At 47.0% G+C, this 17,033-nt stretch overlaps 3 protein-coding genes across 3 annotated transcripts in view; 2 read left to right on the top strand and 1 right to left on the bottom strand.

Annotated features, from left to right (window-relative positions):
* The window catches only part of swsap1 (SWIM-type zinc finger 7 associated protein 1), a 21,597-nt gene extending 14,680 nt beyond the window's left edge, over nt 1–6,917 (top strand). Inside the window, exon 3 of the mRNA XM_043694862.1 lies at nt 6,835–6,917. Coding sequence (XP_043550797.1) covers nt 6,835–6,856 — 22 coding nt within the window. The 3' untranslated portion in view covers nt 6,857–6,917. The remainder of the gene's footprint in view (nt 1–6,834) is intronic.
* On the bottom strand, nt 692–14,786 carry epor (erythropoietin receptor). The gene is made up of 7 exons (XM_043694860.1): nt 14,621–14,786; nt 13,239–13,417; nt 11,664–11,815; nt 9,790–9,943; nt 6,894–6,981; nt 4,267–4,354; nt 692–2,157 (listed from the first exon to the last, which is right to left on the bottom strand). Exons 1-7 carry the CDS (start codon nt 14,671–14,673, stop codon nt 1,417–1,419), a joined length of 1,455 nt encoding a protein of 484 aa, XP_043550795.1. The 5' UTR covers nt 14,674–14,786; the 3' UTR covers nt 692–1,416.
* Nucleotides 14,787–16,678: 1,892 nt separating this feature from the next.
* Nucleotides 16,679–17,033, top strand: part of LOC122552368 (zinc finger protein 653-like) — a 21,572-nt gene continuing 21,217 nt past the window's right edge. The window contains exon 1 of the mRNA XM_043695118.1: nt 16,679–16,688. Within this exon, the coding sequence (XP_043551053.1) occupies nt 16,679–16,688 (10 nt within the window). The remainder of the gene's footprint in view (nt 16,689–17,033) is intronic.

Here is a 17,033-nt window from a genome sequence, read left to right as displayed (position 1 = left end):
GTGAGTTTGAAAGAGTGCATGTGTGTGTGAGTGAGAGACAGTGCCTGTGTGAGGGAAAGTGCATGTGTGTCTGAGAGAGAGAAAGTCTGTGTGTGGGTGTGAGTGAATGAGAAAGTGTGTGTGTGTAAATGAGAGTGTGCGTGAGTGTGTAAATGAGAGAGAATATGTATGTGAGAGTAATTGAGACAGTGTGTGTGGGGGTGTGAGTGAATGAGAAAGTGTGTGTGAGTAAATGAGAGTGTGCGTGAGTGTGTAAATGAGAGAGAGTATGTGTGTGTGGATGTGAGTGAATGAGAAAGTGTGTGTGAGTAAATGAGAGTGCATGTGAGTGTGTAAATGAGAGACAGTATGTGTGTGAGAGTAATTGAGACGGTGTGTGTATGTGAGTGAGAGAGGGTGCATGTACGTGTGTGTGAATGAGAGAGACAGAGTGTATGTGTGTGTGATAGAGTGCATGTGTCAGTGAGTGTGAGAGTGAATGTATGAGTGAGTGAGAGACAGTGCCTGTGTGTGTGAGTAAGTGAGTGTGTCTATGAGTGAGAGAGACAGAAAGTGCATGTGCCAGTGAGTGTGAGAGAGAGCGTGTGTGAGAGAAAGAGTGAGAGAGAGCGAGTGTGTGTGTGTAAATGAGAGTGCAGTGAGTGTGAGAGAGTGAATGTGTGAGTGAGTGAGAGAGAGTGCCCGTGTGTGTGTGAGTGAGACAGAAAGTGTATGTGTGCCAGTGAGTGTGAGAGCAAGTATGAGTGAGTGTGTGTGTGTATGTGCGTGTGTGAGAGAGTATGTGTCAGGGTGGGGGAAAGGGGGTATTGTAGAGCCTTCCTGATCAGTGTTCACACACCTCAAAACTCTGACAAGCATTCACATCTTCATGTCACTGCACATTCAAACACTGTCACGTGAGATTGAGCCATTAATACACTCCACATAAAGGGGTTTGTCTTCACAGTCTCTGCTTTCTTCTCTGAAGTGAACATTCCCTGGCGATGGTCTGAACCTTGTCACCCTTCCTCTTTCTCTGTAGCGAGCTGGTGCCATTGCCTCCTCTGTCTGCCCGTTCTGTAGTGCGTACATGAGCCCACATCTCTATCCCTCTCGCCAACCCCTTCCTCCTGGGATTAGTTGAACGATTCCGAGCAGGAACTGTGTCTGTCACGACCGATAGTTGTCTCTAAAGTGTCGTGCTAACCTCTTTGATCTGAGTAAGGTCCCACTGCTTGCTTGCACTCACATTCGTGTGGCATATTACTTTATTATCCGGGCACGGTAGCAAATTTACTCGCCCTGTCCTTCCAGCTCAATTGAACGACATGAAACAACAAGACAATCTTGAGACCCTCCCAATGTGAACTCAGCTGTAAGGCAGCTCACACAAGTAAAGTGATGGGGGAAGATCTTTCATGGCCAATCGAGTAGATCTCAAGATTCCAGGTGTGCAGTGTGTAAGCACTTCGGGAGATCTTCCCTCTTGTAGAGATTTGTGTATGAGCTTGCTGTGTTCCTGTGTGATGGGACGTCTGTGGTGCTGAAATCAGCTGAAATCCCTGAGTCTGACATCAGAAGGTACGGATAATTTCTGTCACTCTCCAACTTGAACCTTAAGGGACTCAGGTAAAGTAATTGTCCACTGGGGTCAGAGTGGAAAGCCACCTGCTGCTCAGGAGTCCCTAACTCGATCCTGCTCGACAGTGATGACTGACGTGAGATGGAGTCTCGCCCCGAAGAGTTCTCTCCGACGGACGACTTGTCGTCCTCGGAGCCCGGTCTGGAACCCTCGAACAACAACGTCAAAGGCATCTCTTCGTCCGAGACATCGTTGCTGCTCTGCGTGAGGCTGCAGGTGTCGGGCAGAGAGGGGCGACCGGCGAAGAAATTCTGATTCAAGACAACATAGACCTCCCTGGTGTCGGGTCCTTCTGGTGCTCCAGCAGTGGGCTTGCCTTCACCCACCAGGCCTTTGTCTCGCTGCGGCTTGAACAGGTTGGGCCCGGACACCAGGCAGCTCCGCTCATCCAGGAAGCCCTCCTGATGCTTGGCTGCGGGCAGACCCAGAGGAAATGTCTTTGTCTCGGACAAAATCTCCAGGGCGCTGGCTATCTCGTCGGTGCTGAAGAACTGCAGGTTCCACCAGACCTGTGCGCTGCTCCAGTTCAGCCACTCCTGCAACACGCAAACAAAACCATGATCTGTGACAGGACTGGACATTGCCAGGCAAAGACTTGGCATTGCTAGACATGCCTGGGTACTGCTAGACAAGGACTGGGCACTGCCAGACTGGTACTTGGCATTGCTAGACAAGGACTGGGCACTGTCAGGCTGGTGTTAGAAAAGCACAGCAGGTCAGACTGTCGGACTGGTACTAGGCATTGCCAGACTGGGACTGGGCATTGCTAGATGGACTGGGCACTGCCAGACAAGGCCTAGGCACTGCCACACGAGGACTGGCCATTGCTAGACTGGGACTGGGCATTGCCAGGCAAGGAATGGGCATTGTTAGACGGACTAGATACAGCCAGACAAGGACTAGGCACTGCCAGACGAGAACTGGGCATTGCCAGACGAGGACTGGACACTGCCTGATGAGAACTGGGCATTGCCAGACGGGGACTGGGCACTCCCAGACTTGTATTGGTGAGGAAAATCATTCCAACAAAGGCATTTAAATTTCACTCCCCTCCTCCCCCACCAACATCTCACACAAAGCCCTCCAACAGCTTCCTAGATTACTCTAAGATTTATCTCCGTATTTTTTCATTCAGTACTCCTCCCCCTTACAGGCCTCCCCTTTCTATACATTACACATTAACAGAGCACCCTTCACATCTACACAGACAACAGAGGTTAGGGTTGCTTTCCATGGAGCTGTGGGCATTGACGGATCTGACTCAGATACAGGGAGTGGTACAGACTGGGTCGGTAGGAATGAGATAAACCAAAAGAACTGAAAACATGCTGAAAACGCGCAAGGGCAGAAATTGCTGGAGAAACTCAGCAGGTCTGGCAGCAACTGTGGAGAGAGAAACAGAGTTAACATTTCGAGTCTGCTTCTGAAGGGTCAACTGGAACCTGAAACATTAACTCCTTCTCTCTCAACAACTGCTGCCAGAGCTACTGAGTTTCTCCTGCACTTTCTGTCCTTCCTTGTTTCAATATGGACAAACTGTTCCCCTCAGTAAAGGGGTAAATTACCAGGAGGCACAGTAATTGGCAGGAAACTGAGAGGGGATTTCGGACATTTGCATCTGGAAGGCAGTTCCTGAAAGCCTGGGATTGGCGGGAATCAATAAAACATCTGAGAAATATTTAAATGAAGACTCGAAATGCCGTAGCACACAAGATTATGTACCAGGTCTGGGAAAGTGAATAGTTAGGTGCTGGATGAGTAGTGAGGACTCAATGGGCTGAAGGGCCTCTTTCTATTCTGTAATATTTTGTGACCTTGCCAAGTGTTTTAGATTACTTACAGTGTGGAAACAGGCCCTTCAGCCCAACAAGTCCACACCGACTCGCCGAAGCGCAACCTACCCAGACCCATTCCCCTACATTTACCCCTTCACCTAACACTACAGGCAATTTGACATTGCCAATTCACCTCACTTGCACGTTTTTGGACTGTGGGAGGAAACCCACGCAGACACGTGGAGAATGTGCAAACTCCACACAGAGAGTTGCCTGAGGCGGGAATTGAACCCAGGTCTCTGGCGCTGTGAGGCAGCAGTGCTAACCACTGTGCCACCATGCCGCCCCACGAGTTTATGGCCAACTCGGTGCAATTGTGGTGCAGGCACAATTGAGAATGAAGGAGCAACGACAATCAATTTGAGGACAGCAAGCTCCCACAATGATCCATGTCATCAGCCTGAAGAGCTGCTGTTGTGACACTGACACTCATCTCTCAATCAATTGGGAGGCTGTGGAAAACTCTGCTGAGGAAAACTCTGCTGAACTCCGAATGGTGCCATAGGGTCATTGCGACCTTATGCAAAGGCAGATGACCTTCGATTTAACCTCTTGCTGTGAAAGAGGGTGGGTTTGGGAGCCCATCTCCATCCAGGATCCTGGGCACTTCCTTCTTGTGCCCAGCGTCCATTCACTTTGCCCATGTCTACCCTGGCTGGTACCAAACCAAACTAGAAGGATTCGATGTGGTCATGGAGCCGTACTCCACAGGATTCAGCACAAGAGACGAGACGTTGGCTTTCAGTTTCCAGAACATTCCAGAGTTTGAACGTGCAGTTGCTCAGAATGTGCTTTAAAGCCGTGATTTACCTGGAAATTCCCCCGGTACACAGTGAACAATCCATCGAACATGTTCTCAGGGGAGGGCACCAGAGGCCAAATTTTTTCCTTGATCATTCTGTAAATGAAAGAAGATGCAGTTGGTGTTGAACTGAGGTAAATATGTTTGATTATCTAAATGACGTGACAAGGTTTCCTTGTATGCATCAGTGGGACGGGTTCCATTAATAGTGGAACCCGTCCCACTGTCTTTGCATCAAGCATTTTGAGATAAAGGACGGTTCAGCTAAATGCACGTTCAGTCAATCCAAATGGAACTTTGGCTCCTGTCTGGGGATTAGCGTTTCCCATGTGCCTATCTCGCTGAACTGGTGGCCTTTCTTTGTGAGACTGCCAAAGGATTCTGAACTGTGGGATGCTCAGCTCTTGGAGTCACACAGATGTACAGCACAGAAACAGACCCCTCGGTCCAAATCGTCCATGCTGACCAGATATCCTAACCTAATCCAGTCCCAGTTGCCAGCACTTGGCCCATTCCCTCTAAACTTTTCCTATTCATCTACCCATCCAGATGCCTTGTACATGCAGTAATTGTACCAGCCTCTGGCAACTCATTCCATACATTCACCACCCTCTGCGTGAGAAAGTTGCCCCTTGGGTCCCTTTTAAATCTTTCCCCTCTCACTCGAAACCTACAGCCTCTAGTTCTGGACTCCCCCAGCCCAGGGAAAAGACCTTGCCTATCCATACCCCTCATGATTTTATAAATCTCTAGAAGGTCACCCCTCAGCCTCTGACGCTCCAGGGAAAACAGTCCCACCAGCCTGTTCAGCCTCTCCCTGTAGCTCAAACCCTCCAACCCTGGCACCATCCTTGTATATTATACACAGGACATAGAACATTACAGCGCAGTACAGGCCCTTCGGCCCTCGATGTTGCACTGACCTGTGAAACCGATCTTCATCTGGAGAGCAGAAGATGATCTAAAGCCACTTGTTGCGCCCAGATTGGGTTTGGGTTTGGGTTAAGGTTAAAAGGTTAGCATTTACCTTCACTACATTTGGATCAGGTCTCCGAGATGATACTCAGAGACGAAGGGACCCGCTCAACTCTTTTATCTTTAATTCCCATGTTAACAGGAGGAGGCCATTCAGTCCTCTATCTTGCCCTGCTATTCCCAGGTGATCTTGACCTCAATCCCACTTTCCGGCGCCATCCCACCATCTTGAGCTCGCTCGATGACAGAGCTGCCACATCTCTCTGGGAATTCCAAAGGTTCACCAGCCCCTGAGTGAAGACGTTCCTCCACCTCTCAGTCCAAGTGAGCCTGCCCCTTATCCTGAGATTATCTCACCTGGATTGAGAGCTCTAGGCTAGGGGAAATCATCACATCCATATCCAGCTAGTCACTCCCTGTGAGGATTTTTCGTTTCACTTTGATTGCCCCCTCTGTTTTTTCTGAGAGAATACCCACATTCTCCATTTTGGTTTAGGGCTGCACAGTGGTTAGCACTGCTGCCTCATAGCGCCAGGGACCCAGGTTCGATTCCAACCTCGGGTGACTGTCTCTGTGGAGTTTGCACATTCTCCCCGTGTCTGCATGAGTTTTCTCCGGGTGCTCCGGTTTCCTCCCACAGTCCAAAGATGTGCAGGTTAGAGTGGATTGGCCATGCTAAATTGCCCCATAGTGTTCAGGGATGTGCAGGCTAGGTGCATTAGTAAATGTAGGAGAATGGATGTGGATGGATTACTCTTCAGAGGGTCGGTATGGACTTGTTGGGCCCCAGGGCCTGTTTCCACACTGTAGGGATTCTATACTGGAGTAGGGCAGGTTGGTCTCCCTCAGTTGGCTGTATGATTGGTTTGCAGAGCAGTGTGATGCCAACAGTGTGGGTTCAATTCCCATCACTGGTTTGAGGTTGCCATGAAGGACTCTCCTTCCCTCACCTGAGGTCTGGTGGCCCTCAGCTTAAATCACCACCAGTTGCTTCTCTCTCTCTCTCTCATGAGAGAGCAGCTCCTATGGTTTGGTAAGACTATGGCGACACAGCAAATACTGGAGTAGGATCATAGAGTCCCTGCACTGTGGATGCAGGCAATTCGGCCCATTGAGCATGCACTGACCCTCTGAAGAACTTCCTACTGTATCCCTGTATTTCCCATAGCCAATCCATTTCTGGACACTATGTGGCAATTTAGCATGGCCAATCCACCCTAACCTGCACATCTTTGGACTGTGGGAGGAAATTGGAGCACATCCACGCAGACACAGGGAGAATGTGCAAACTCCACACAGACAGTCACCCAAAGCTGGAATCGAACCCGGGTCCCTGGCACTGTGAGGCAGCAGTGTTAACCACTGAGCCACCGTACCAACCTCCTACAGCTACCTGAAAACAGGGTTTGGTTAATAATTCATCTGATAAACAGCCACTGCAGTACCACATTGGAGGACCTGCCTAGACTGTGTACTCAATGTCTGAAAAGGGATATGAACCTATAACCTTCTGACTAAGAGGTAGATGTGCAACCAACTTGAGCGGTGTCAGTTTATCGCCATGCATTGAATTTTTAATCCTTTCTCTTCCTTTATCCCAGATGCAGCGAATTGCTAGATTAATTATTAGATTAACCCTGCCAACAGAAAATCCGGTTACCTGCGGTGGGTCATGAGGATGGTCAGAAACAGCAACATGATGATCATGACGAGGACCAAGGACATGGTTAGAATCAAAGGATCAAAATCTGGAAAACAGAAAGGAAAAGCATGTGAATTCTTCACAGTTCTCAATAGTGCATCTGCCTCCTGTTTTCTTTAACATGGGATCCATGGGGAACTGCAAGGGGTGGGAATGGGGATGGGGATGGGGGCAGGGATGATATGATGCCCAACATTTATATCAGGACTGATTAAATAGGTAATACTGCATTGTTCTCTTTGGGTTTTGCATAAAATGACATTTCCATTCCTTTTAAACACTGCAAGTAATTCTGAAGGTAATTATATAAATTGCACAGAGCTCATATTTTGATGTTTGAGTATTAACTTTGCACACATTTATATAATCCAGATCTCAGTGCAGGCTATCATTGCCAATGGAACTTTGATTTGCTGTCTGTCCATGATAACTCAAATGACCTCTCAACCTGGTGTTTGAACTGAATCACACTTTGAACCCGACCTAATGTTGGACTCTGCTGGACTATAATCAATCACCTAATGCTCTTGATCCTTCTGTGGGAAACTTAGGGCCCACATTCAAAGACCACCTCAATTTGATTACTCAAACGAGGGCAATGCGAGGGGGACGGTGACACGAGCACTGACGTTGCAATGGCCAGAGAATCACTGGAACAGCAAAGGCTGGATTTGCGCATCTTGTGGAATCCGACTCTCAGCTCCAGCCGCAGGAACTGTCCCTGTGCAGGGAACCCTCTAAGAAAGTCCCATAAAGTTAGGTGGTTCAGGAAGGGCGAGTTTAACCCTTCATTTCCTCTTAGACCAGAGTCGAGTTTCTTTGTTTAAAACATTTACTCAGGGATACGTGGGTGATGTATACATCCAGAATGGTGTACAAGTCAGATGTTTGTTACGAGGATAAAGGTTTCGTACAATTTTTACAGAGAGCAAACTTCCAATCAACTATTCCTGCAAATCATAGCTTCCAATAAAAAAAGATTTTACTAACCCCTATCTGGACCCAACCATGTTTACATAGTCTATGTTCCATATCAGTACACATTCAACAGCATTCAAACTAATACACATAGTTATATTATTCAATTGTTTCATGATATGGTTACATCTCAATCAGTTAGTATGCCTTTGTGATTACAGAAAACCTAAACTGTCTAATTTCCCTTTCAGTTTTAGATGGGTTATGTACCAGACTAGAACCCCTCCAAAATATTTTAAGAAGGTTACCTAGACATTGTCTTATTCTTATTCACAGAATCATCGAATCGCTATGACATGGAAGCAGTCCATTCGGCTCGTTGAATCCACACCGACCCCCCCGAAGAGCATCGCATCCAGACCCACTCCCCTATCCAATCCTCGTTTTTATGACCCTAGCATTTCCCCATGGCTAATCCACCTAGACTGGACACCCCTGGATATTTCAGGTGATTTTTTTTAGCATGGCCAATCCACCCTAACCTGCACATCTTTGGATTGGGGGAGGAAACTGGTGCACCTGGAGGAAACCCACGCAGACACAGGGAGAACGTGCAACCTCTGCACAGACAGTCGCCCGAGGCTAGAATTAAACCTAGGTCCCAGGCGCTGTGAGGCAGCAGTGCTAATCACTGAGCCACCGTGCCATTATTTTAAAGGCAAGTGTCTGTTCCAGATACAATGCAACTGGTCAAACTACTCGACATGAGGCAAAACATAATTTATTTAAACACTATAGTTAAAATACAACCACAGGAAAAATGAATTTAGAATCATTTAACTCTATTGGAAAACGTAACAGAATAATAGAGACAGTAACTATTAATAATTAACTGTTCCAACATGCCATCAATACACCCCTTGGCAAAAATGAAAATTCTGAAAAATACATTTGTCTCTCAGGTAACCCAGCAGCAGAGAGAACCCCCCGCTTCAAGCTGTGACTGAGAGAGAGGGAAAAATAGCTTCTACCTTTTCAACCCCACAACAGCAACTGCTTAAAGCTAAACCTAAAAACTGAAAAAACAACTAGAATTCCTAGTCTGTGAGAACAGTCCACACCCAGCCAGGCTGCTTCTTTTGTTTCAACTTTAGATAAACTCCAAGGCCTCACAAGCTGTTTGCTTTCTTACAGACTGCTCGGAGCCTCTTGTTTAATCTCTCTTTAATAAACAGGACAAAATACATCTCTTAAAACCACAGCAGCATCATCGTAGACTTACTTCAGCTTAACAGACACCAGGGAATGTCAGAGGTTGAGAAACCTACTTTAACTCCTAGTGATCTTTTAAAGTAACCGCTCCTGATTCACTGCAGACAGCCCATTCCCCACAACTGCACCTCCAAGTCCATACACATGTCAGACCTTTGATAACCAACCTGGAGCAGCCTGCCCTCACTACCCCGCTGTAGAACCTGACACCTGTCTTCTATCTAGAGACAGTAAAAAAAAACTGAGGATGCTGGAATCCAAAGTAGACAGGCAGGAGGCTGGAAGAACACAGCAAGCCAGCAGTATCAGGAGGTGGACAGGTCAACATTTCGGGTATAACCCTTCTTCAGGACTCTAACTGGCAGACTTGGGGAATCCACAAATGGATTCATTTCAATATCTGCTTTTGAGCAGCTGAAGAAAGAACACGAACTGATAATAGCAAGGAAGAGGAGGTGGAAAAGTAAACTAGGGAAAAAGTCCTTTCTTGAGATCTCCGATGTCGACGAAAGTTGCCACTGCTGAGAAACAGCTCTGACTCGGGCTAAAGACGTAATGCTTCATTACTCTAAGGGGCTTATAAACCACATAACTGTTACATTCTTCAATGCACTGGGTACGCTCACCTTCAATTGTTCAGAAAAGACAGAGACAATTCTATTACCTGAATCAGTAATGGCAGACACAGGTTTAGACCATTCTGTCCAGTAGCCATCTATGGAGACTCCATCGGGCTTTGCGCGGACACTGACAAGGTATTCAGTCTGAGGCTTCAGCTTCAGAATGGTGCATTCTGTCTTCCCTTTGACAGTCTCCACCTACACAAAGGTCAGAGAAGGTGATGTTGTAATATGTTGCACAGGTGGACGAGCTCATGATAAATCGTTCATTTGGAACGTATGGGGCTTTGTGTTCGTTGGTAATGGTGACAGGACCTCAGAGCACGAAGGTGCTACTCCCAGACAGAATGGAGATGGTTGGATAATTCCCCCACAAGCCAATTGTACAGTTGTAAGTGATTGCGATTGAACCTTTACCCTCAGCCATTTGCGTTGTCCAACATTCGCTGCATTTTAATGGAGGAATAATCCTGCTGCTATGTGGGGAGCAGGCTGGTCACTTGAGCCCTGTTAAAATAGACTCTGCCACAAGCAAATTTCACAAGTTGGCTTCACTGCTGAATAAACAACCTCGACGTGCTGCCAAACAAATTATTTTGTTTTTCTGAATATTGCTAAAACTCTGTCTTTGCTCCCAGCTCACTGACTGACACTGTGCAGCTCATCATCGCCTGTCCCTGTACCCAGGGGATGTCGACAGACATTCTGAGCATGAATTGGGCCTGGCTTTGTTCAGTAGTAGACATGAAGGCATGAGATGAGGAGTAGGATTCAACTCTTCCATCTCAGCACTAGACGCTGTCGAATTATACACACCTGGACCAGTTGTGAAACTGAGTGAGGCTATTCAGTCCATCATACCCATGCCAGCTCGGAAAAGAGCAATTCACCAAACCCAACAAATCTGCTTTTTCTGCCTGACCCTGCCCTTCTTTTTAATTACCCGATTCTTTTACGGACCCCACCGTTTACACCTGGTTCCATCACACATCCTGATGCTGCATTCCAAATCCAAACCACTTAGAGTCAGAGGCATACAGCACGGTACGCACCCTTCTGTCCAACTCGTCCATGCCGACCAGATATCTTAAATGAATTGAGTCTCATTTGCCAGCACTTGGCCCTTATCCCTCTAAACCCTTCCTATTCATATACCCAACCAGATGCCTTTTAAATGTTGTCATTGTACCAACCTCCACCACTTCTTCTGGCAGCTCGTTTTATACATGCAATATCCTGTCCATGAAAGATTTGCCTCTTTAGGTCCTTTTCAAATGTTTCCCCTCTCCCCTTAAACCTATGCCCTCTAGTTCTGGACTCCCCCACCCCAGGGAAAAGACTTTGTCTATTCACCCTATCCATGCCCCTCATGATTTTATAAATCTCTACAAGGTCACCCCTCAGCCTCCGATGCTCCAGGGAAAACGGCCCCAGCCTATTCAGCCTCTCCCTGTAACTGAAACCCTCCAACTCTGGCAACCTCCTTGCAAATCTTTTCCGAACCCTTTCACGATTAATGACATCTCTCCTCTAGCACTCACTGCATCAAAATGTCCAGTCATTATTGCTTCTTTTGTTTTAAATCAATGTCTCGTGGTTCTCTATCCTTTGACTGACAAGAACAGTTCAATCCTATTTACTCTGTCTTAAATCCTCATAGTTTGGAACACCTATATCAAATTTCCTCTTAACCTTCTCTAAGGAGAACTGTCTCTAGCTTCTCCAATCTATCCTTCATCCTAGGAACCCATGTCATTATTTTTTTCTGTACTCTCTCTAAACGTCTTGACATCCTTCCTAACCAAGGGCAGATACAATACTCTAGCTGAACAGATTAACTGGGAGGGATATCTCGAGATCAGCTAAGAATGGTGAGGAAGGGTCTTTGAATCAAGTAGTGGGCCATAGACCGTCTTACCTTTTGCACGTTGGAGCTGACGGAAGAGAAGTTGACTTCATATAACAGGGAGTTTTCCAAGTACTTCAGCTGTGATGCTAACCATTTGACATGCAGTTGGCCAGGCTTTCCAGTCCGTTGCACGGTCACATTAGATGGTGGATCTAAGACAACTGAGGGAAGAAAAACTGAGGTTTATTTCTGGCCCTTGTGTTAGTAATACAGGAACAGGAGGAGGCCACTCAGCCCCTTGGGTCCGTTCCAACCGGCACTCAATGAGATCGAGGCTGAGTTAAAGATCATGTGAAACTGGGATCATACAATTCCCAAAGCGTCTCCTGCTGAAAAACACGGATGTTTCATGTTTTGCTTTCCAACGTTCTATCCTCAATTAATGTCAACTCCGAACAGACTGGTCGAGCATTCGGAACTCTGCTCATGGTGAGACATTGAGAGGAGAGGCCCTTCGGCCCATCGAACCTGCCTGTCTTCATTCAGAATAACCATTGCTAGCTGCAGAAAAGTCCCTTTGGAAGGTCATTCATTGCAAAGATTTATCTGCAGAGGCTGAGACAGTTTAATGTGACAGATGGTTATAAAGGGCTTTATTTATGTTTTATTTATAGCACAGCAGTTTGTCTTTAATGTCATCCAATCCGAATCTCACATCGGGCTGCGAAAGGATTTTGTTTTATTGACCTTCGGAGCAAAGAAATTGAAGTTTGTTTTATAAGAGAGATTCGCAGTTCTCCACAGTGTCTCTCACAATGGGCTGCTGCTCTGTGAAGCACATTAAAACCCTTACTTTAATTGGGGTTGGATAGCTCAGTTGGCTGGATGACTGGTTAGTGATGACAACAGCGCAGGTTCAACTCCTACACAGGCTGAAGTTGGCATGAAAGTTCCAACTTCTTAACTTTATGCCTGAGGGGTGGAGGCCCTCAGGTTGAATCATCATTACTCATCACTCTCTAATGAGAGGGCAGGGCTAGAGAGACCTTATAGAAACACAGAAACCTTACATTGCAGAGAGAGGCTGTTCAGCCCATCGGGTTCTGCACTGACTTTTCAAAGTACATCCCACTCCTCACAGCGCTGCGTTTCCCATGGGCTAGTCCCCCTAACCTGCACGTCTTTGGAGAAAACCGGAGCACCCAGAGGAAACACAGACACAAGGGAGAACGTGCAAACTCCACACAGACAGTCGCCCGAGGCTGGAATCGAATCCAGGTGCCTGGCACCGTGAGGCAGCAGTGCTAACCACTGAGCCACCGCGCTGTCCCTTTTACCTTTGATTGTCTTGTAATTTCAGAAACAGAGCAGGCTTCCACAGTCAGCAGCAGGAGAATGGTCAGATCGTCTTTACTTGGTGCCGGGCTGCAATGTGTCTTACTTTCAAAGGTGCCCTGGGGTTTCTCCTGGCCACATGAGAGCATGGTCAGAACCTCGATTTAACGTCTTGTGAGAAAGGGGGTATATCTGACAATGCAGCACTCATACTTATGGCTCAAGTCTCTTGAGTGAGTCTTGGACCAACCAGAGCGTAACCCATTGAACGATGGCTGTTCCTATGGTACACTTCTAAGTCACACTCACCGGCGTTGTTGATGTAGATGATCTGCCGCTGCTTGACCCGACTCGAATTCAGTGACACCTCGATTTCCAAGGGAGCAAACAGAGAAACATCCATTGTGGGAAGTGTGCAGATGTAACGGTTCATGTTACCGCCAATCCTTTGGACGGAAAGGTGACATTCTTTCCTCTCATTATCGTCCCTGAGGAATTAAGAAACATTGCTGAAGGGCAGGTCAAAATCGAACCTGGGGACACACGCGGGCAAGTCGATTTCTACCCAGTCAGTTTCTGAAGGGGAGGTGGGGAAAGGCAGGCTTAAAATTAACCCCAATGCCTTCCACTGATTCATCATCGCAGCATAGAACTTGCATTTATATAGGAACACAGCACAAAGTGACCTCGAAGCCTCAGGTGGATAGTTTAGGGACAGGTGGATAAAAGCTTGAATCGTACAACATGGAGGCAGGCCATTCGGCCCATTGAGTCCGCACTGACCATCCCACCCAGATTCCCCCTCCCATTCTATCCCTGTAATCCTACATTTCTCATGGCTAACCCACAGCTCCCTGGACACTACATGACAATTTAGCCAATCCACCCTAGCCTGCGCATCTTTGGACTGTGGGAGGAAACCAGAGCACCCAGAGGAAACCCACACAGACACGGGGAGAACGTGCAAATTCCACCCAGACAGTAACTGGAATCGAACCCAGGTCCCTGGCACTGTGAGGCAGCCATGCTAACCACTCAGCCACCCTTGGTGAAAGAGATAGGGACTTCTTTAAAAGGAAGGATGGAGAGTTTTAGGGAGGGAGTGTCAAGGTTTAGGGCCCAACAACTGAAGACACTACCACCATTATTGACAGTAATAATAAATGATGCTATTCACAAATGCCCTTGGAGCAGTTAAACTCAGGAGTAGAACACAAGGTCAGAATTTTAGAGAGACACAATTCTCAGAGTGGAGTCAGGCTCACATAGAGAGATTTGAAACTTTTAGAAGTCTGCATGGAAAAATGAAAAGGAATTGGTTGAATAGAAATAAATAAAAGTTTGTTTTCAGCAACCACACACACTCACATACACACACACTCGCTCACACAGGCACATACACTCTTACACACACACACACATTCACATTCACTCCCTCTCTCTCACACACACATATACTCGCGCACACACATGACTCTCTCTCTCACACACACACATACATGCTCTCTCTCTCTCTCTCTCTCTCTCACACACACACACTCATACACACTCGTACACATACACTAGCTCACACATACGCTCACAAAATAAAAGATGCAACATTGAGCATAGAAAAGAACACATTTGGTCGTGAAAACACATGTCTGTCTGAGCGAAAGCGGTCGAGTCCTGAGTAATTGATAACCACATACTGGTACAGGTACTGGTAGGAGAATCGGTATTTACTGGGGTCACCATCGTCCATTTCATTCCAGAAACAATAGAGATCTTCCAGGGTCTGGGTGAAGCAATTCAATGGCTCAGGTCCTGCCGCTGTCACCAAGAGCACTAGAGAAAGAACAGAGCTGATGTCAGTCACCTCGAACAGGCAGGGTAACACATAGGGCCTGGGAGTGCTCTGATTGAGAAAAGGCCTTCCCTCCAGGATAGCGGGTCCGAGATAGCAATCAGACGGAAAAGTAAACTTACCCCAACCCCAACTCTCTCATTCAGAGAGACGATTGGTGGTGGTTTAACCTGAAGGTCACCACACCTCGGATGAGGGGAGAGGTTGAGAAGGAGAGACCTTCACAATAACTTCAGCCAGTGCGGGAATTGAACCCACGCTGTTGGCGTCAATCTGCATTATAAACCGACCATCTGGTGGCGTGTTGGTCAGCATTGAGTCCACACTGACCCTCCGAACAGCTTCCCACCCAGACCCACCCCGTTACTGTATCCCTGTCACCCTGCATTTCCCATGGCTAACCCATCCACTCTACACATCCCTGAGCACTATGGATAATTTAACATGGCAAATCAACCCTAACCTGCACATCCTTGGACTGTGGAAGGAAACTGGGGCAAACCCACGCAGACACGAGGAGAATGAGCAAACTTCACACAGACAGTCATCCGAGGCTGGAATCGAACCTGGGTTCCTAGCGCAGTGAGGCAGCAGTGCTAACCACTGAGCCACTAATTATCATGACTGTGAAAATTTTCCCGAGATTAACAAATGGCCTTCTTTGCGAAGAGGTCAAGTTATTCTCAGTGATATTAGTTGGATTAGAAGAGCAGGCTTTGACTTATTATTTCGAAGGGTTTTTGTCCCAACAAAATACAGTATTCCTTTCTGCTTTGTTGTTACTTTATATAAACTGTGACAGTCAAAGCATGTGGACCTCCATCTTCTGTTTCAGTTTCACTCAGGCACACAAAAACACACTCACTCAGTGGTCGCAAATATACAATATACACTTATATACAATAACACACTCACATCAGACAATCACCTGATGAAGAGGCAGTGCCTCGGGAGCTGGTGCTTCCAAATAAACCTGTTGGACTCTAACCAGGTGTTGTGGGATTTTTAACTTTGTCCACCCCAGTCCAACGTAGGCACCTCCACATCATGACACTCAGTGATCTCTCACACACACACACATACACTCTCTCTCTCTCTCTCCCACACACACAAACATGCACACATACTCTCTCTCACTCACAAACACATACACACACACTCACACACACTCTCACACACACACTCACACAGACACACACACACATGCATACACACACACACTCACTCACACACACTCGCATACATACACACACACTCAGATGCACACACATACACACACACACACACTCAGACACAGATACAGACAGGCGCACACACACACTCACTCGCACACTCATACACAAATACACACACACACATGCATACACTCTCTCACTCACACACACGCATACACACACGCTCACACAGACACAGACATACACACACACATGCACACACTCACACTTTCTCACACACTCACAAACTCTCTCTCACACACCCACACACATCCACACACTCTCACACACGCACACACTCTCTCACACTCTCACAGACACACACACACTCTCACACACTCTCTCACACACACCTTTCATTTATACAGTGGTAAATGGCTGTAGGGTATCCCAACACCCCTTAAGCAATGAACTACCTTTTATGAATGTGGTCAGCGTTTAATGTCAGAAATGGGAAAAATAATGAATTGTGCATGAATCATCCAAAAAGGTAGAGGCCATGCTCTTTTTACAGTCGTGGCTGCTATATTCCATGTTTAAAGGTCTGAAAATCACCTTGTGAATGACTTAAGGAAGACATTGGATTGGCTGGGGTGGTCTAGTTGGGGGTTCAAATTGAGTGATTATTGGAGTGACCAGTGGAGGAGGGGAACGGGTGTGTCATGGAGGGCTCAGTATGAGTGATCGGGATGCTCAGTGGTGAATTATAGAGTCATAGAGTCATGGAGATGTACAGCACGGAAACAGACCTTTCGGTCCAACCTGTCCATGCCGACCAGATGATATCCCAACCCAATCCAGTCCCACCTGCCAGCACCTGGCCCATATCCCTCCAAATCCTTCCTATTCCTATATCCATCCAAATGCCTCTTAAATGTTGCAATTGTACCAGCCTCCACCACTTCCTCTGGCAGCTCATTCCATACACACACCACCCTCTGCGTGAAAACGTTGCCCCTTAGGTCTCTTTTATATCTTTCCCCTCTCACCCTAAACCTATGCCCTCTAGTTCTACGCCCACCCCAGGGAAAAGACTTTGTCTAT

This window comes from Chiloscyllium plagiosum, chromosome 8 (genome assembly GCF_004010195.1).
Source record: "Chiloscyllium plagiosum isolate BGI_BamShark_2017 chromosome 8, ASM401019v2, whole genome shotgun sequence".
Taxonomy (NCBI): Eukaryota; Metazoa; Chordata; class Chondrichthyes; order Orectolobiformes; family Hemiscylliidae; genus Chiloscyllium; species Chiloscyllium plagiosum.
The sequence above is the reverse complement of the archived record's forward strand: the minus strand, read 5'-3'. Positions and strand labels throughout refer to the sequence as shown.

Bases quoted from the DNA above. Each gene is read 5' to 3' on its own strand.
- epor (XM_043694860.1), bottom strand. From the start codon at position 14,673: ATGGACGATGGTGACCCCAGTAAATACCGATTCTCCTACCAGTACCTG. The intron at 13,418-14,620 runs GTATGTGGTTAT...TTAATTCCTCAG, and splicing joins TCCTACCAGTACCTGTACCA to GGACGATAATGAGAGGAAAG. The intron at 6,982-9,789 runs GTAATAGAATTG...TCTGTTTTCCAG, and splicing joins GTCTGCCATTACTGATTCAG to ATTTTGATCCTTTGATTCTA.